Below are 15,726 nucleotides of genomic sequence, written 5' to 3'. Positions count from 1 at the left end.
CCATTATAAATGAAATACACGATATAAATAACAATGATCATAATTTCGCATATATGGATCAGAAATTTTATGTTTTTTTGTGATTGCAAGCATTTTGTTACAACAAATGTACATTTTTTTGCATTTGAACCAATAATGTTAACTTTTCTCAAATGTTATCCTCTTTTAACATCTTATTTAAACTCTAATTCAACTGCTAAACTAATTCTTATACATGTATGGTAAGGAATATAAAAAATTTCAATTTCCATTCAAACATTCTTCTTTCTTACAATTGACTTTTGTACATGTCTTACACATAATGCATTTTAACATTCTAACTTAAATGCAATTGTAACTTTACAACAAATTTATCCATGATCTTATCTTCTCTATCAGAATCATTTTTCTCTTGTCTCTTCTTTTCGTTTCAACCTATGATGAGGAAACGATGGCATAAACTCTGGTTCACACGGATAAGGTTGTTCTTTAAAATACGAGCTATCAAGAGCATCCTCGGCAGACGCTCGCTTTTCTGGATCGTACATGAACAAATAATTCAGAAGTCTGATTCCGGCATCGGTCAACCACGGGAAAGTATGACGGACATTGTTGTATGGTTGTTTCTTCAAAGTGATATCTTTCATTCCTGGTAAATCGTTAAATCCTGGCCAGATTGCTTCACTAGGGGTACCAAACAGTTCTATGGTCATTTCTAATTGGTGGATTTCAGATCGACCTGGTATGAGAGGCTTGTGAGCTAACAACTCACCAAATATACAACCTGCAGACCACATATCTAAGGCTGTCGTCTGTGTCTTAGATCCTAATAATAGTTCTGGTGCCCTGTACCAAAGAGTTACTACTCTTGGTGTCATTGGTTGTTCCGGGAAAGCATACTTCCTGGCCAATCCAAAGTCAGCTATTTTAACACAGCCTTTATCTGTCATAAGTAAATTTGATACTTTTAAATCTCGGTGAAGGATGAAATTTTCATGCAAATACCTCAGTGCTTTTAATAATTGAATCATAATGCACTTGACCTGAGCCTCTGTGAACGGGGCAGACATATTGTCCAATAAAGAAGCAAGATCTTGTTCACAGTATTCCATAACGAGGAAAATGCTTTCAAGACTCCTTCCTACAACAACTTCAGACATTTCAACAATATTTGTATGTCGAAGATTAAGCAAAATGTTAATTTCTCTAAGACCACTGATTGGAATTCCATTTTTCTCTTTCTCCATTCTCATTTTTTTCAATGCAACAATATAATTTGTTCTCCTATCTCTGGCTCTATATACTATTCCATAAGTCCCCTCTCCAACTCGGCTCAGTTTTTCAAAGTCACTTACACTACGACATTTTCCATGTCTTGAATCTACGGGAAGGTCCATCCATTCTCCAGATAAAATTGACATAAATCTAGGGGTGTCTTCTGATGAAGTATTTGAACTGAAACTTGATGCCATTTTCTCTATATGAATGGTTTTCTCTGAAAAACAAATAAAGATATTAAACTAATGGCATTTAAATTACCTTCTCATAATCTTACAGTAACTTGATGTACCTCTGACCATTCATCATTCATAGGTCATGGGTGTTTTCATCTTCAAAAAAAACATTTGATTCTTTTCTTAATTAACATAATTAATCACAAGATTAAGTTTTTATTTAAGAATTGAATGCTTCTTTTTGTAATTTTATTGGGGTGTAAAAGCGTTGACCGAAGTACATTTTGTATGAAGCACAGAACGCTTCATTCTAAAAATGTATGCACGGTCAACGCTTTTACAACCCTATAAAGTTACAAAAAGAAGCATTCAATACTTATAATTACATTCTTTAGCTAGGATTATAAAAACACGATTTTTATGAAGTTTTATTTAATTCACCTGTGCACTTTATCGTGGGACCTCGTGTCATCATGAATGATAAATGTTATTGTCTGATGCAATTGCTCACGGAATAACATGAGATGTGCAATTAGCCAATCAGAATAACGTATTATAATGAAACATACATCTAATGTAATTATTTTAAATCAATATTGATAAGAATTTTTTTTTCTAAAATTATTAACATGATTAATTATTCCAAAAAAATTAAAATAAAATAAAACCTGAACTTTTTGAATTGTTCTCTTTGGAAAAACAATTTGTTTCCATAATTTTTTTTTTGTGTGTGTAATAAATGTACATTAATTATTGTTCAAAGTAAGATGGAACCAGATGCTCTGCAGGGCGCAGCTTTATACCACCACAGAGGTCGAACCCTGAACAGTTGGGGCAAGTATGAACACAACATTTAAGATTGATACAGCTCTGAATTTGGATTGTGATTAAATAGTTGAACACAACATAGGTTTCTGACACAGAATGAATGTGGTCTAAGAACTTAATCATAAAAACTTAAAAATTTTAAATTGGACATTTACCTATTATGGTCTAATAGCCAAAATCTAAATACATGGTTAGATTCAGCATATCATTGAAGCCCTAGACTTCAATTTTTGATGAAATCAAATAATGTTCAATTTAAGACCCTTATAAATGACCTCAATGTGGACCAATTTGATAACTGGGCCCAAATATTAACCAGATGCTTCGCAAGGCGTAGCTTTATACGACCGCAGAGGTTGAACCCTGAACGGTTGGGGCAAGTATGGACACAACATTCAAGCTGGATTCAGCTCTAAATTTGGATTGTGATTAAATAGTTGACACAGCATAGGTTTCTGACACAGAATGAATGTGTTCTAATGAACTTAAAATTTTTGTTTTCTCTTAGAGCAATTCATTATGCTGTTCAATATTAATCCTCTCAAAATAATGTTTGAAGAAATTTTCTTTTTATTTATGAAATTTCAAATGAGAAAAATTGAACCCAATTTTTTAATCACATCCCCCTTTCCCTTATTCCAAAACTAATCTCAATTAAAATATTCTAATGGAGTTTGCAACAATAACTACTCATTTAAATACATCATAAAATAAACTGTAAATAAAATGTAAAAAAACTGCTTGTTATCACTGAATGGTAAAGATTATTTAAATTTATCAGTTGGTAGTAAAAAGTGAATATACCATGTATACATTGTATATTGTATATAACAAAGATTTAAGTTGATTCTGGACAAAGAAAGATAACTCCAATTAAAAAACATTCTTGCAATAAGATATTTCTTGCTTACTATTTTGGACAAAGAAAGATAACTCTAATTAAAAAAAAATTTGCCACTATTTCACAATATTGTGAAATTAGATATTTCTTGCAATTGCACAATACTGTGCAATTGAAAAGACTTGCTATTCCACAATACTTAATATAATAATTTTAGATCCTGATTTGGACCAACTTGAGCATATAAAAGAGGCCCAAGAATTTAATTTTTGTTAAAATCAAACTTAGTTTAATTTTGGACTCTTTGGACCTTAATGTAGGCCAATTTGAAAACGGGACCAAAAATGAAGAATCTACATACACAGTTAGATTTGGCATATCAAAGAACCCCATTTATTCAATTTTTGATGAAATCAAAAAAGTTTAATTTTGGACCCCGATTTGGGCCAACTTGAAAACTGGGCCAATAATAAAAAAATCTAAGTTCATTTTTAGATTCAGCATATCAAAGAACCCCAAGGATTCAATTTTTGTTACAATCAAACTAAGTTTAATTTTGGACCCTTTGGACCTTAATGTAGACCAAAAAATATGAATCTAAATACACGGTTAGATTTGGCATATCAAAGAACCCCAATAATTCATTTTTTGATGAAATCAAACAAAGTTTAAATTTGGACCCTTTTGGCCCCTAATTCCTAAACTGTTGGGACCAAAACTCCCAAAATCAATCCCAACCTTCCTTTTGTGGTCATAAACCTTGTGTTAAAATTTCCTAAATTTCTATTTACTTATACTTAAGTTATTGTACAAAAACCAAGAAAAATGCTTATTTGGGACCTTTTTTTGGCCCCTAATTCGTAAACTGTTGGTACCAAAACTCCCAAAATCAATCCCAACCTTCCTTTTGTGTTCATAAGCTTAAAATTTCATGGATTTCTGTTTACTTTTTCTAAAGTTATTGTGCGAAAACCAAGAAAAATGCTTACATGTATTTGGGCCCTTTTTGGTCCCCAATTCCTAAACTATTGGGACCAAAACTCCCAAAACCAATCCCAACCTTTCTTTAATGGTCATAAACCTTGTGTTTAAATTTCATAGAGTTCTATTTACTTATACTAAAGTTATAGTGCGAAAACAAAATGTCTTTGGACGACGACAACGCCAACATCATACCAATATACGACCAAAATAATTTCAATATTTGCGGTCATATAAAAATATATGTTTATCAATGTTTTTACCTGTAATGCTGTATAAGAATGATTTTTTGTTGATCGCTTCAGTCAATGAAATGATTTACCTATGTTTCACTTTCAATGACATTTTTTTCCTCTAAATAAGTAATATTTTACACTGACAATTCATGTGTTAATATTATTCATCTCTAGCTAAGGGGTAAAATTGAAGTTCAAATGAATACAGATTCAATATAAGGTCGAAATATTCACTTGCAAGTGATCAGGGACCCAAGACAAATCATATGCCTTCTTTTTACCGCCACAGTCACAGACGCTGGGGAAGCACCATCTATAAATGGCTTACAGAATCGAATCTGGATTCGTTAGTGCCAATTCACGTTCGTGCCCATTCCAGTTTCCTCCTAATCCCTCTGCACCCTACATGTTCGCACATCACCCTACACGTTCGCTCCCAATTTTTTATTGGTTCTATGTTTAATGACTTTGTTATCAAGTTTTGGAAAGTGTGTTCCTATAAGTATAATTTGTTGCCATTTACTCAAAATAAAGAGAGGGAACTTCTTTTTTTGTGTTGAATAAATCTTAATCATGTTTTGATTAGAGTATTGTTATAAATTTATTTCATTGTTTTAAAATAAAGTGAGATTCTGAAAACATTTTTGGTTAGCGAATTGCTATAATTCTTTGTTTTATTGTTTCAGATCATTTAAAATCTTCAATTTTTTACTCATACCAAGCTTAATACATGCAGTATTTACATCAAAACAATCATAATTTTCTAATTATTTGACTAGAATTTGCTTTAAAATTGGGTGCAGCGTGTAGGGTGTGAAAGTGTATTGGGAGTGGACGGACCTGATACCTAAGAAATCCCCAGATAAGTGCCCAAATTGACCACATTACCTAGTCCAAATAATTATGATGTCTTGAAAGGCTATTATATTTTTTTTTTTGACGCCTTACATCCCAAAGGCGTCAAAGAAAAAAATTAAAATATCCTTTCAAAACGTCATCAGTCAGGGGTGCTACATAAACAAGTGATTTCATTATCACTTATTTCAGTGATTTTTTTAATTTAGTTATCACCTATGTCAGTGATTTTGATGTTTCCTTTGATCTTAATGCTAATTTCAGTGATTTTCCATATTTTCAAAAACTTTTCTATAATTTTCCTACATATTTTCCTACAAAATGTACATAAATCAATGAATTATCCCTTTATCTTTGGATATCAATTTCACCAGTGCTCTTGGGCAGTAAGTTAGTGCACTAAAGCTTTTTAAAAGTACCCTTGGGAATTGTTCTGTAATTAAATATTCATTAACTACTCTTACTATCAGACAAGGTCAACAATATTAGGTGACCTGATTGGTTTTCTTTAGAGTTAGAATGATTTATGTTAAGGTTATGTTCTGAACAACAAATTATTCCAGTTTTTGCATATTCAAATAAACTTTAACCAGATGCTTCGCAGGGCGTAGCTTTATACAACCGCAGAGGTTGAACCCTGAACGGTTGGGGCAAGTATGGACACAACATTCAAGCTGGATTCAGCTCTAAATTTGGATTGTGATTAAATAGTTGACACAGCATAGGTTTCTGACACAGAATGAATGTGTTCTAATGAACTTAAAATTTTTGTTTTCTCTTAGAGCAATTCACTATGCTGTTCAATATTAATCCTCTCAAAAAAATGTTTGAAGAAATTTTCTTTTTATTTATGAAATTTCAAATGAGAAAAATTGAACCCAATTTTTTAATCACATCCCCCTTACCCTCATTCCAAAACTAATCTCAATTAAAATATTCTAATGGAGTTTGCAACAATAACTACTCATTTAAATACATCATAAAATATTAAGATGTAAAAAAAACTGCTTGTTATCACTGAATGGTAAAGATTATTACAATTTATCAGTTGGTAGTAAAAAGTGAATATACATTGTATATTGTATATAACAAAGATTTAAGTTGATTCTGGACAAAGAAAGATAACTCCAATTAAAAAAATTTCTTGCAATAAGATATTTCTTGCTTACTATTTTGGACAAAGAAAGATAACTCTAATTAAAAAAAAACTTGCTATTTCACAATATTGTGAAATTAGATATTTCTTGCCATTGCACAATACTGTGCAATTGAAAAGACTTGCTATTGCACAATACTTAATATAATAATTTTAGATCCTGATTTGGACCAACTTGAAATCTGGGCCCATAATCAAAAATCTAAGTACATGTTTAGATTCAGCATATCAAAGAGGCCCAATAATCAAACTTAGTTTAATTTTGGACACTTTGGACCTTAATGTAGGCCAATTTGAAAACTTGACCAAAAATGAAGAAAACATACACCCAGTTAGATTTGGCATATCAAAGAACCTCATTTATTCAATTTTGATGAAATCAAAAAAGTTAAATTTTGGACCCAGATTTGGACCAACTTGAAAACTGGGCCAATAATCAAGAATCTAAGTACATTTTTAGATTCAACATATCAAAGAACCCAACCGATTCATTTTTTGTCAAAATCAAACTAAGTTTAATTTTGGACCCTTTGGACCTTAATGTAGACCAATTTGAAAACGGGACCAAAATTGAAGAATCTACATACACAGTTAGATTCGGCATATCAAAGAACCCCAATTATTCAATTTTGATGAAATCAAACAAAGTTTAATTTTGGACCCTTTGGGCCCCTTTTTCCTAAACTGTTGGGACCAAAACTCCCAAAATCAATACCAACCTTCCTTTTATGGTCATTAACCTTGTGTTTAAATTTCATAGATTTCTATTTACTTATACTAACGTTATGGTGCGAAAACCAAGAAAAATGCTTATTTGGGTCCCTTTTTGGCCCCTAATTCCTAAACTGTTGGGACCTTAACTCCCAAAATCAATACCAATCTTCCTTTTGTGGTCATAAACATTATGTTTAAATTTCATTGATTTCTATATACTTAAACTAAAGTTATTGTGCGAAAACCAAGAATTATGCTTATTTGGGCCCTTTTTTGGCCCCTAATTCCTAAACTGTTGAAACCAAAACTCCCAAAATCAATCCCAACCTTTATTTTGTGGTCATCAACCTTGTGTCAAAATTTCATAGATTTCTATTAACTTAAACTAAAGTTATAGTGCGAAAACCAAGAAAATGCTTATTTGGGCCCTTTTTGGCCCCTAATTCCTAAAATGTTGGGACCAAAACTCCCAAAATCGATACCAACCTTCCTTTTATGGTCATAAACCTTGTGTTAAAATTTCATAGATTTCTATTCACTTTTACTAAAGTTAGAGTGCGAAAACTAAAAGTATTCGGACGACGACGACGACAACGACGACGACGCAGACGTGATAGCAATATACGACGAAAATTTTTCCAAAATTTGCGGTCGTATAAAAACTGACAGGCTTATCAAGCAAAAGACAATTCCTGCATGACCAATAAAATAATCAAGCTTGTGTGAAAAATATCCCAAAAATGTTATAAACACTTATTGAAGTGATTACATTTTAACTTCTCAAGTTACATTGTACTTGTTTCAGTGATTTTGAAAAGTCTGTGTGAAAAATTTTAATATTTCACAGCCAAAATCATTCAAAGAAGTGATTTTAGCCAAAATCACTCAAAGAAGTGATTTTAGCGCTAGCCAAAATCACTCAGGAAGTGATTTTGAAATCACTTGTTTAAGAAGTACCCCTGACTGATCATAATTATTTAAACTTTACATTACCAAAACAAGATTGTATAAATTTACCTGAATTAAATACTATTTTTCTTTCAATTCATCTGTTTGCCTTTACATTGTATCTTCTTGAGAAATCTCTGTAACACATCAAAAATGGTTTAAAACAAAATTCTGTTTTCAACTATTCTTTTGTAGGAACGAACTAAAATTATTTTATCTTTCAAAAACACAAAATGCATTTAACTTTCATATATCGAGTTGATGCCACCCTTAAAACTTTCCAAACTAAACTGGTAAGTCTGTTCTCAGAGTAGTTTTTAGGGTGTAAATATAGCCATATTAGATATAGGAAGATTTGGTGTGAGTGCCAATGAGACAACTCTCCATCCAAATGAAAATTAAAAAAGTAAACCATTATAGGTCAATGAACGGCCTTCACACCGAACAACAAGCTATAAAGGACCCCAAAATTACTAGTGTAAAACCATTCCAACGGGAAAACCAACCATCTAACCTATATGAAAAAACAAGAAACTACAATACAGCAGATTCCTGACTTAGGACAGATGCAAACATTTGCAGCGGGATTAAACATTTTAATGGTACCAAACCTTCTCCCTTTTTCTGAAACAATAGCCATGATAGCATAACATCACAACATAGAAAAAAACACACGATAAAATATCAATTGGCAGGCTTAACTCAATCAAAAAACGTAAATTAATGCACTAGAACAAATAAATTTAATCTGTGATATCTGAATGCAAATGCACAGTTAATAAAATATTAGGGACAAACATTGAAGGCCAAAAGGCAAACAAACAAGTCCAAACAAAGCCATGGCAAGACACAATTGCGAAATATTAAACCCTTCGAAGTAATCACTTTTGAAGAAAAAAAATAATACAGGTAAATCTTGAAGTTATACAAATTGTAGTACATGTACAAGTAAACACGTAGTAAGAAGTAAAAATTAGAATGTATTCCGTATTCCAAATATAAATCAAAGCTGGTATATATAGACAAGATCCATATTGATATAAAATAACAAAAAAAGCATTATAAACAGTATCAACAGGTATTAGTGGGTCTCATTTGGGTCTAAGCGTGACGTGGGATTACCTATTTTTTGTAAGCGTGACACGTGAAAGTCAAATTATTGTGTCGTGAGAACGGGAAATTAGGTCTAGCTGGACCCGGGAAATGACAAAAATATGAGAATTGCTTACGTAAATAGTGTAAGCGGGATACGGTAATCTAACAAAACAATAAGTGGGATCTGGGGATCCGATTTCCACCCCCCCCCCCCACCAATGAGACTCCCGTATTAGCATTTGTTATGATGAACCTTGAACATTTCAGTTGTTTTAAAGAGCTCTTAAGAGCTCATGTTCATTGTTCATTGTCATTGTGTATATATGAAACCCGACTTTAAATAAAGATTACTTTACTTTAAAGCATGTTAAGTCAGTCAGGGGTACTACTCATACAAGTGTATTTTATTTACTTGAACAAGTAAAAAAATATATACACATATAAGTAAATTTGTAGGATACTTATACAAGTGAATTTTTTTTACTTGTATAGGTAAAAAAAAAATTGGCTGAGTTATGTCCCTTCGGCATTCCGATTTTTTTACTTGTATAGGTAAAAAAATCAACCTTTCTTCTTTTCTAAAATTTTGAATATTTCTTTGCTCTAATAGAATTTTAGATTGTGTACCCTATGCAGATGTCTTTACTAATCATTTAAGTGTAATTTCATGGACAATGAAAGTCCCATTTGTCTGTTATCTTCTAAACACTGCTCATTTACAAGCCCCAAAGGAGCAATTTTTGAAGGCCTTGCGCAAATATACAAGATCTTTGCTCAATCAGTTTCTTTGATGAATTAATGAGATGAAACATTGAACTTTAATGAAAAAATTTGAGCAAACCTGGGAAAAATCATTAAAGGCATGATTTCACATCTCAAAACTTGAGGATTTTTGTTGGATTGTAAGAAAAATTTACTTATACAAGTAAATTTTTCAGAAAATTAAGGGGAGATTATTCAAACATTATTTATTTACTTATATGTGTATATTTTTTTTCACTTCTTCAAGTAAATAAAATACACTTGTACAAGTAGTACCCCTGACTGTAAGTTGGCTTCAAATTTTGGAAAAATTATATCTTTCCTTTTCAGCTTTTGAACAGTTGTTTTAGATCTAGAACGAGAAATGTGTACTCATCTTGCTTCATTAACCAGCTAAATTGTTAAAAAGATACAAACAAATGCATACATCATCATCAATATCTTACATTAATCATTAGGGAACATGTGCCAAAAAATGCCAAACAATATTTTTTTTAAACCGGAAATACAGGAGTTTGTGAAAATCAAACCTATTCCGGTGAAGATTTGTAATCATTTCGGATTTATAGTTCGGATATATATATTAACCTATTTTTAATTGTTTGAAAATCATATTGTAATTATTCTGCTCATTTCGGGCGCCGTGATTGGAAATAAAATATTTGTTTGTTTATTTGTATATTCACATTTTTAAACTTTAACATAAAAATTAGTACATATGAACCACATAAGAAACAAATACATTTGGATAACTTTATATCAAAAGAAACTGATTATCTTGTACTAGAGAAAATTCATACTAAGCTTTGTAAATTTTCACTTGGAGTTAACATAAAAACATCAAATATGGCATGTAGAGGAGAAATAGGTTCACTCCCTACACTGTATTATGTAATAATGAATATGATAAAATATTGGATCTATCTTATGAAAGATATTGAATGAACCTTCAAATATTATTCTAAGGGAAGTCATAAATCTGTCTCATTCTATGGACAAACATAACCAGGAATCTTGGATAGGAAGTATTAAACATATATTTAAATTTCTAGACTTAGAATATCTATTTGTTAACCAGTCAAACTTTAAACAAAACCATATTCTAAAAAAGGTAAAAACATCTTTAACTATTAAATTTAAAGAAAGCTGGTTAGATAGTTTAGAAAGCAATTCTGGGAAGTGTACTAATTTACAATCTGGCAATAAATTGAGATCTTACAGAAAATTTAAAAATATTTTTATGTTTGAACCATATTTAAAAATGAATTCAAAAAAAGACAGGCAAATAATCACAAGATTTAGAACTAGCTGTCATGATCTTGAAATCGAAAGAGGGAGGTATTTTGGGATTAAAGCTGAAGACATTAAGTGTAAGCTATGTAAGAACGCAGTTGAAGACGAACTACATTTTCTTTTAAAATGTCCTGTTCTAAAAGATACTCGATCTCAACATCTATCTAATTTAAATTCCAAATTCAAATTTTTTTCAAGAATATCTGATGAAATGAAATTTGTTTGGATTCTTTCATCTGAAGATTTGTTTGTAACTTCAAACTTATCTAATTTATTGCACTCCCTTTTTGAAGAACGAAAGAAAATTAAAGAAAATATTGTTGTTTAAAAAAAAAAAAAAAAAAAAAAAAAGAAATAAATAGAAGAAAAATATAGATAGATATATAATTATAGGAAATAAAATTGATCAGGAGTTGTCTCCCATAGACCTAGTACTATAAAGAATTATGTTATTTCTCCAGGTCACAGTGGCACCCATAACAACTATGTTTTGTCAATAACTTGGTTTATATCAGGTTAATTAGTGTAAATGTGTATTCATGTGTTGTTTTTGTTTTTTGTTGTCTAAATGTACTTTAATCATTCTAATCATTTTCTGTGCTTTATTTTGTAATTCATTCATTTGATTGTATAGCTCAAATTTTGGGCACCATGATTGGTTAATAAAAATTATCTTATCTTATCCTATCTTATCTTACCCGCATTAATTTCCTCAAATTTTTTTCGTGAATTTCAACGTTAAGTTATTATTTTGATTTCAATCAATTTAATAAACAGAATAAGTTTCAATTCTGGTATTCAAGTTCTCATGATTTTAATTAGTTATGAGCGGGGACTTTCTATACTATATTATAACTTAGTATAGAAAGTCTCTGTTAGGAGGTAACCTTATTACGATCTAAAATAGATAGAGTTTGTATTTTCAGAAAGTATAAGTACAGTGTCGAATTCAGGGGAGGGGGTGAAACCTCTTTTTTATGATTAATACTTTTGAATCACAGGCACTTGTCTCAGATTTCTCCCTATCATACCTTAATATAACATAATGTTATGTTCAGATATAATAAGGAGATGAAACCATTCTGAGACAAGTGCCTGCATGTGTTTTGTATGCACACATATGGTTCGAAATCCCTCCTCTTTATTTCATATGCCAGTTGGCCGAAATCCACTTTCTAAAAGTTTCTGGATCCGTCTCTGAAGTCCGCTATCATGTTCATATCAACTGTAAATAAAAACAAATAATACGTAAATATATATAATATGCACAACACATGCAGGCACTTGTCTCAGAATTTTTTTTCCTATATACCTTCTTATAAAATAAGGTATATAGGAATTTTTTTTCTGCGACAAGTGCCTGTTATGCACAACATGCACAAAGCGGCCGGCATATGTTGTAGTTTCAGTATGAACTGTACACATGAAAGTGCGCTGACATTAGTGATTAGATAGAGACAGGGGTGTCCCACTTTCAGTTTGGGAAAAACTGAAGTATTTTAAAAAAAAATTTAACCGTGAATTGGATATTTGTGTATGTATATTAACAGAAATCCATTATTAGACGTCTAGTCATGGACTTCTGATATTAATCAATCATGAAAAACTTTATGTGTTCGACTTTTATAACTCATCATTCCGTGAATTATTCCATTGAGGAAGTGTTTCATAAATTGGAATTTCATACGCATAATTTAAAAGTCATATTGGTATGATAAAATGAATTCAATTAATTCTACAAAGATCCATGGCTAGTCTTGATTTTTAGTCTCAAAATAACGATCAAAATATTTCGGTTCAACGGTCAGAAACTGAGACACATATATATTTTACAAGATATAAACATGATAAAACGGAAATAACAAAAAATATATATACAGTCAACGACAGCGGCGAATATTAAGGCATTTTTTAAAGTGGTCGTATTCATGAAAATTTGGCCCGTGTAAACTATCGATCGGAGCAAGTCGACAATTTTCATTTGACGAATTTATTCTTATATATATCTATTTAGTTTCCAATAAAAAAATAAGAAAGTTTAATATGCCGCGATTATATATTATACTGATGATTTGTTGGCTATGAATGGGCTGTTTTGTGTTCGGCTATAATGATGTTAACCTATGTACAACGATACCTAGAGTGAATGTAATGGTTCCTGGCAGGGGAAAAAACGAAGTCCATTTGTAAGTAAAATACAGAAAAAATGGAATTTTATTTTTACAAAATTTACATCTGGATACTATCTTATGACCATAAACAAGCTTAATTTCTGTCCAAGTTTGGTAGAAATCCAGGATAGTTCAAGAAAGTAAATAAAATTTAAAAAACTTTAACCACAGAGTGAATGTAATGGTTCCTGGCAGAAAAAAAACTGAGTCCATTTATAAGTAAAATACAGAAAAACTGGAATTTTATTTTTACAAAATTTACATCTGGATACTATCTTATGACCATAAACAAGCTTCTGTCTAAGTTTGGTAGAAATCCAGGATAGTTCAAGAAAGTAATTAAAATTTCAAAAACTTTAACCACAGAGTGAATATTTGTGGACGCTGCCGACGACACCGACGACAGTTCAGTGCTCGATGTTAACTTTTTATGATTTGGTCTGTTTTTCTTTAATTGTAAGCAAAAGGTAAGTAAACTGTATTTAGTGTATGAAATTATTGTAAGGTGTAAATGTCTGTCAGGTATCATCTGACCTGACATAACTTTATCGGTTAGTGTTAAATTTTTGTGGTAAAAATTGTTTCTTAGATACTAATGGTGAGATGTCAACTAAATTTAATACTACATTTGTAGTACATAGATTGATTGCAAGGTGTACATGCGTACATGCAAGTCTGGTATGATTCATCTGACCTTGACATCCTGTTCATTTTTATTTAGTCAATGTTAAGATTTCATGGAAAATAGAAATAAAAAAAGATGAGTGTTTTAGTGTTCCATCTCTGGGGCCCTTTTATAGGCTTTCTGAAAAAAAATTAAGCAGTAGGTCAAATACATTTGGCATATGGAATAATTGTAAGGTGTACATGTATTTGTTTTTGGTTTATCTGACACATCGACCTCACTTTTGTCGAGCCTTCGACTTTATGAACAGGATGTCAAGGTCAGATGAACCATGCCAGACTTGCAAAATTCAAATTTCCAATTATTACCCATTTAATAATTTACAAGCAGTGAAAGGGAGGTAATCCAAATTTAACATTTTACTTGAAAAAGTAACTCTATTATAACGAGAACACCCTTGTTTTTCCACCTTTTTTGGCCCCTTATTCCTAAACAGTTTGAGCCATAACCCCCCCCCCCCCAATGTCATTCCTCACCATCCCTTTCTCGGATGGAACTTGTTGATACAATTTCAGAGAGATCCATACACCATTCCACAAGATATTGTCTGGAAACTAGAAAAATGCTTATTGGGGCCCCATTTTTGCCCTTAATTCCTAAACTGTTAGGTGTTAGGACAACCCACAAAAATCAATCCCAACCTTCCCTTTATTGTTGTAAACCTTGTGTTTGAATTTCAAAGATTTCTATTCACATATACCAAAGTTATTGTCCGGAAATCAAATGTCTTCGAACCACGCTGAAGAGGACAACAATGTGATACCAATATAAGAACCTTTCAAGGTACACATTGAACCATGAAAAAGAGGTGAAGGACAAAAGACAGAATCGTCATAACATTTAAAGGCATCTATATACAAAGTATGAAGGTTCAAGGTCTTCTATATTCTGAAATATTAGGCTATTAAGAATTTTGTTAACATCACCACTGCTGCTAAATCACTTTTCCTAAAAAAAAGCTGTCGCAGGCTTCACAAAATATGAGTATCCACTAAATTAGATATAGGAATATGTGGTATGAGTGCCAATAAGACAACTCTCCATAAAAGTCACAATTTATAAAAGTAAACCATTATAGGTCAAGGTAGTCTTCAACAGAGATTGCCCAAGATTCTGTTTCGAGACTATTAATCAGATAAAAAGTACTACTCAGATATCAACTTCCCAAGGTTCTTTCTAGCGACTATTATTCAGACTAACTAGAGGCTCTCAAGAGCCTGTGTCGCTCACCTGTTACTGTATTTACTGATGTCGGTCATCTTGGTTGGTAGGTGGGGTCATAAGACACTTTTTGTAAATAGATACCATAGTGATGATTGTGGCCACGTTTAGTTTAATATGGCCCATAGTTTTAGAAAAGAAGATTTTTGTACAAGTTACAAAAATGACGAAAATTTGTTCAAAATTGACTATAAAGGGCAATAACTCCTTAAAGGGTACTCTTACAATTTTTATCATGTTGACTTATTTGTAGATCCTACTTTGCTGAACAAAATTGCTGTTTACAGTTTATCTCTATCTATAATAGTATTCAAGATAATAACCAAAAACTGCAAAATTTCCTTAAAATTACCAATTTTAGGGCAGCAACCCAAAAGCGAGTTGTCAGATTCATCTGAAAATTTGCGAGGGGATAGATCTTATTCTGATTGACATTTAAATCTTGAAAGATTTGCCCTAAATGTCTTAGTTTTAAAGATATAAATCAAAAACTGTATTTTACCACTA

General features: G+C 31.5%; 1 protein-coding gene across 2 annotated transcripts; it reads right to left on the bottom strand.

Annotated features, from left to right (window-relative positions):
- Nucleotides 1–218: 218 nt before the first annotated feature.
- On the bottom strand, nt 219–10,379 carry LOC134694802 (cyclin-dependent kinase 10-like). Of its 2 annotated transcripts, none has more exons than XM_063555865.1 (3): nt 10,277–10,352; nt 8,062–8,129; nt 219–1,474 (listed from the first exon to the last, which is right to left on the bottom strand). In XM_063555865.1, the coding sequence occupies exon 3, from the start codon at nt 1,449–1,451 to the stop codon at nt 381–383; it is 1,071 nt and encodes a 356-aa protein (XP_063411935.1). In that variant the 5' UTR covers nt 1,452–1,474; nt 8,062–8,129; nt 10,277–10,352; the 3' UTR covers nt 219–380. The 2 variants fall into 2 exon arrangements, with proteins under 2 accessions (XP_063411935.1, XP_063411934.1); XM_063555864.1 differs by having other exon boundaries at nt 222–1,474; nt 10,296–10,379.
- Nucleotides 10,380–15,726: the final 5,347 nt, after the last annotated feature.

The sequence above is a fragment of the Mytilus trossulus genome, chromosome 13, assembly GCF_036588685.1.
Source record: "Mytilus trossulus isolate FHL-02 chromosome 13, PNRI_Mtr1.1.1.hap1, whole genome shotgun sequence".
NCBI classification, from domain to species: Eukaryota; Metazoa; Mollusca; class Bivalvia; order Mytilida; family Mytilidae; genus Mytilus; species Mytilus trossulus.
Note: the sequence above shows the minus strand (reverse complement) of the source record. Positions and strands in the feature narration are given on the sequence as shown.

Bases quoted from the DNA above. Each gene is read 5' to 3' on its own strand.
- LOC134694802 (XM_063555864.1), bottom strand. From the start codon at position 1,451: ATGGCATCAAGTTTCAGTTCAAATACTTCATCAGAAGACACCCCTAGA.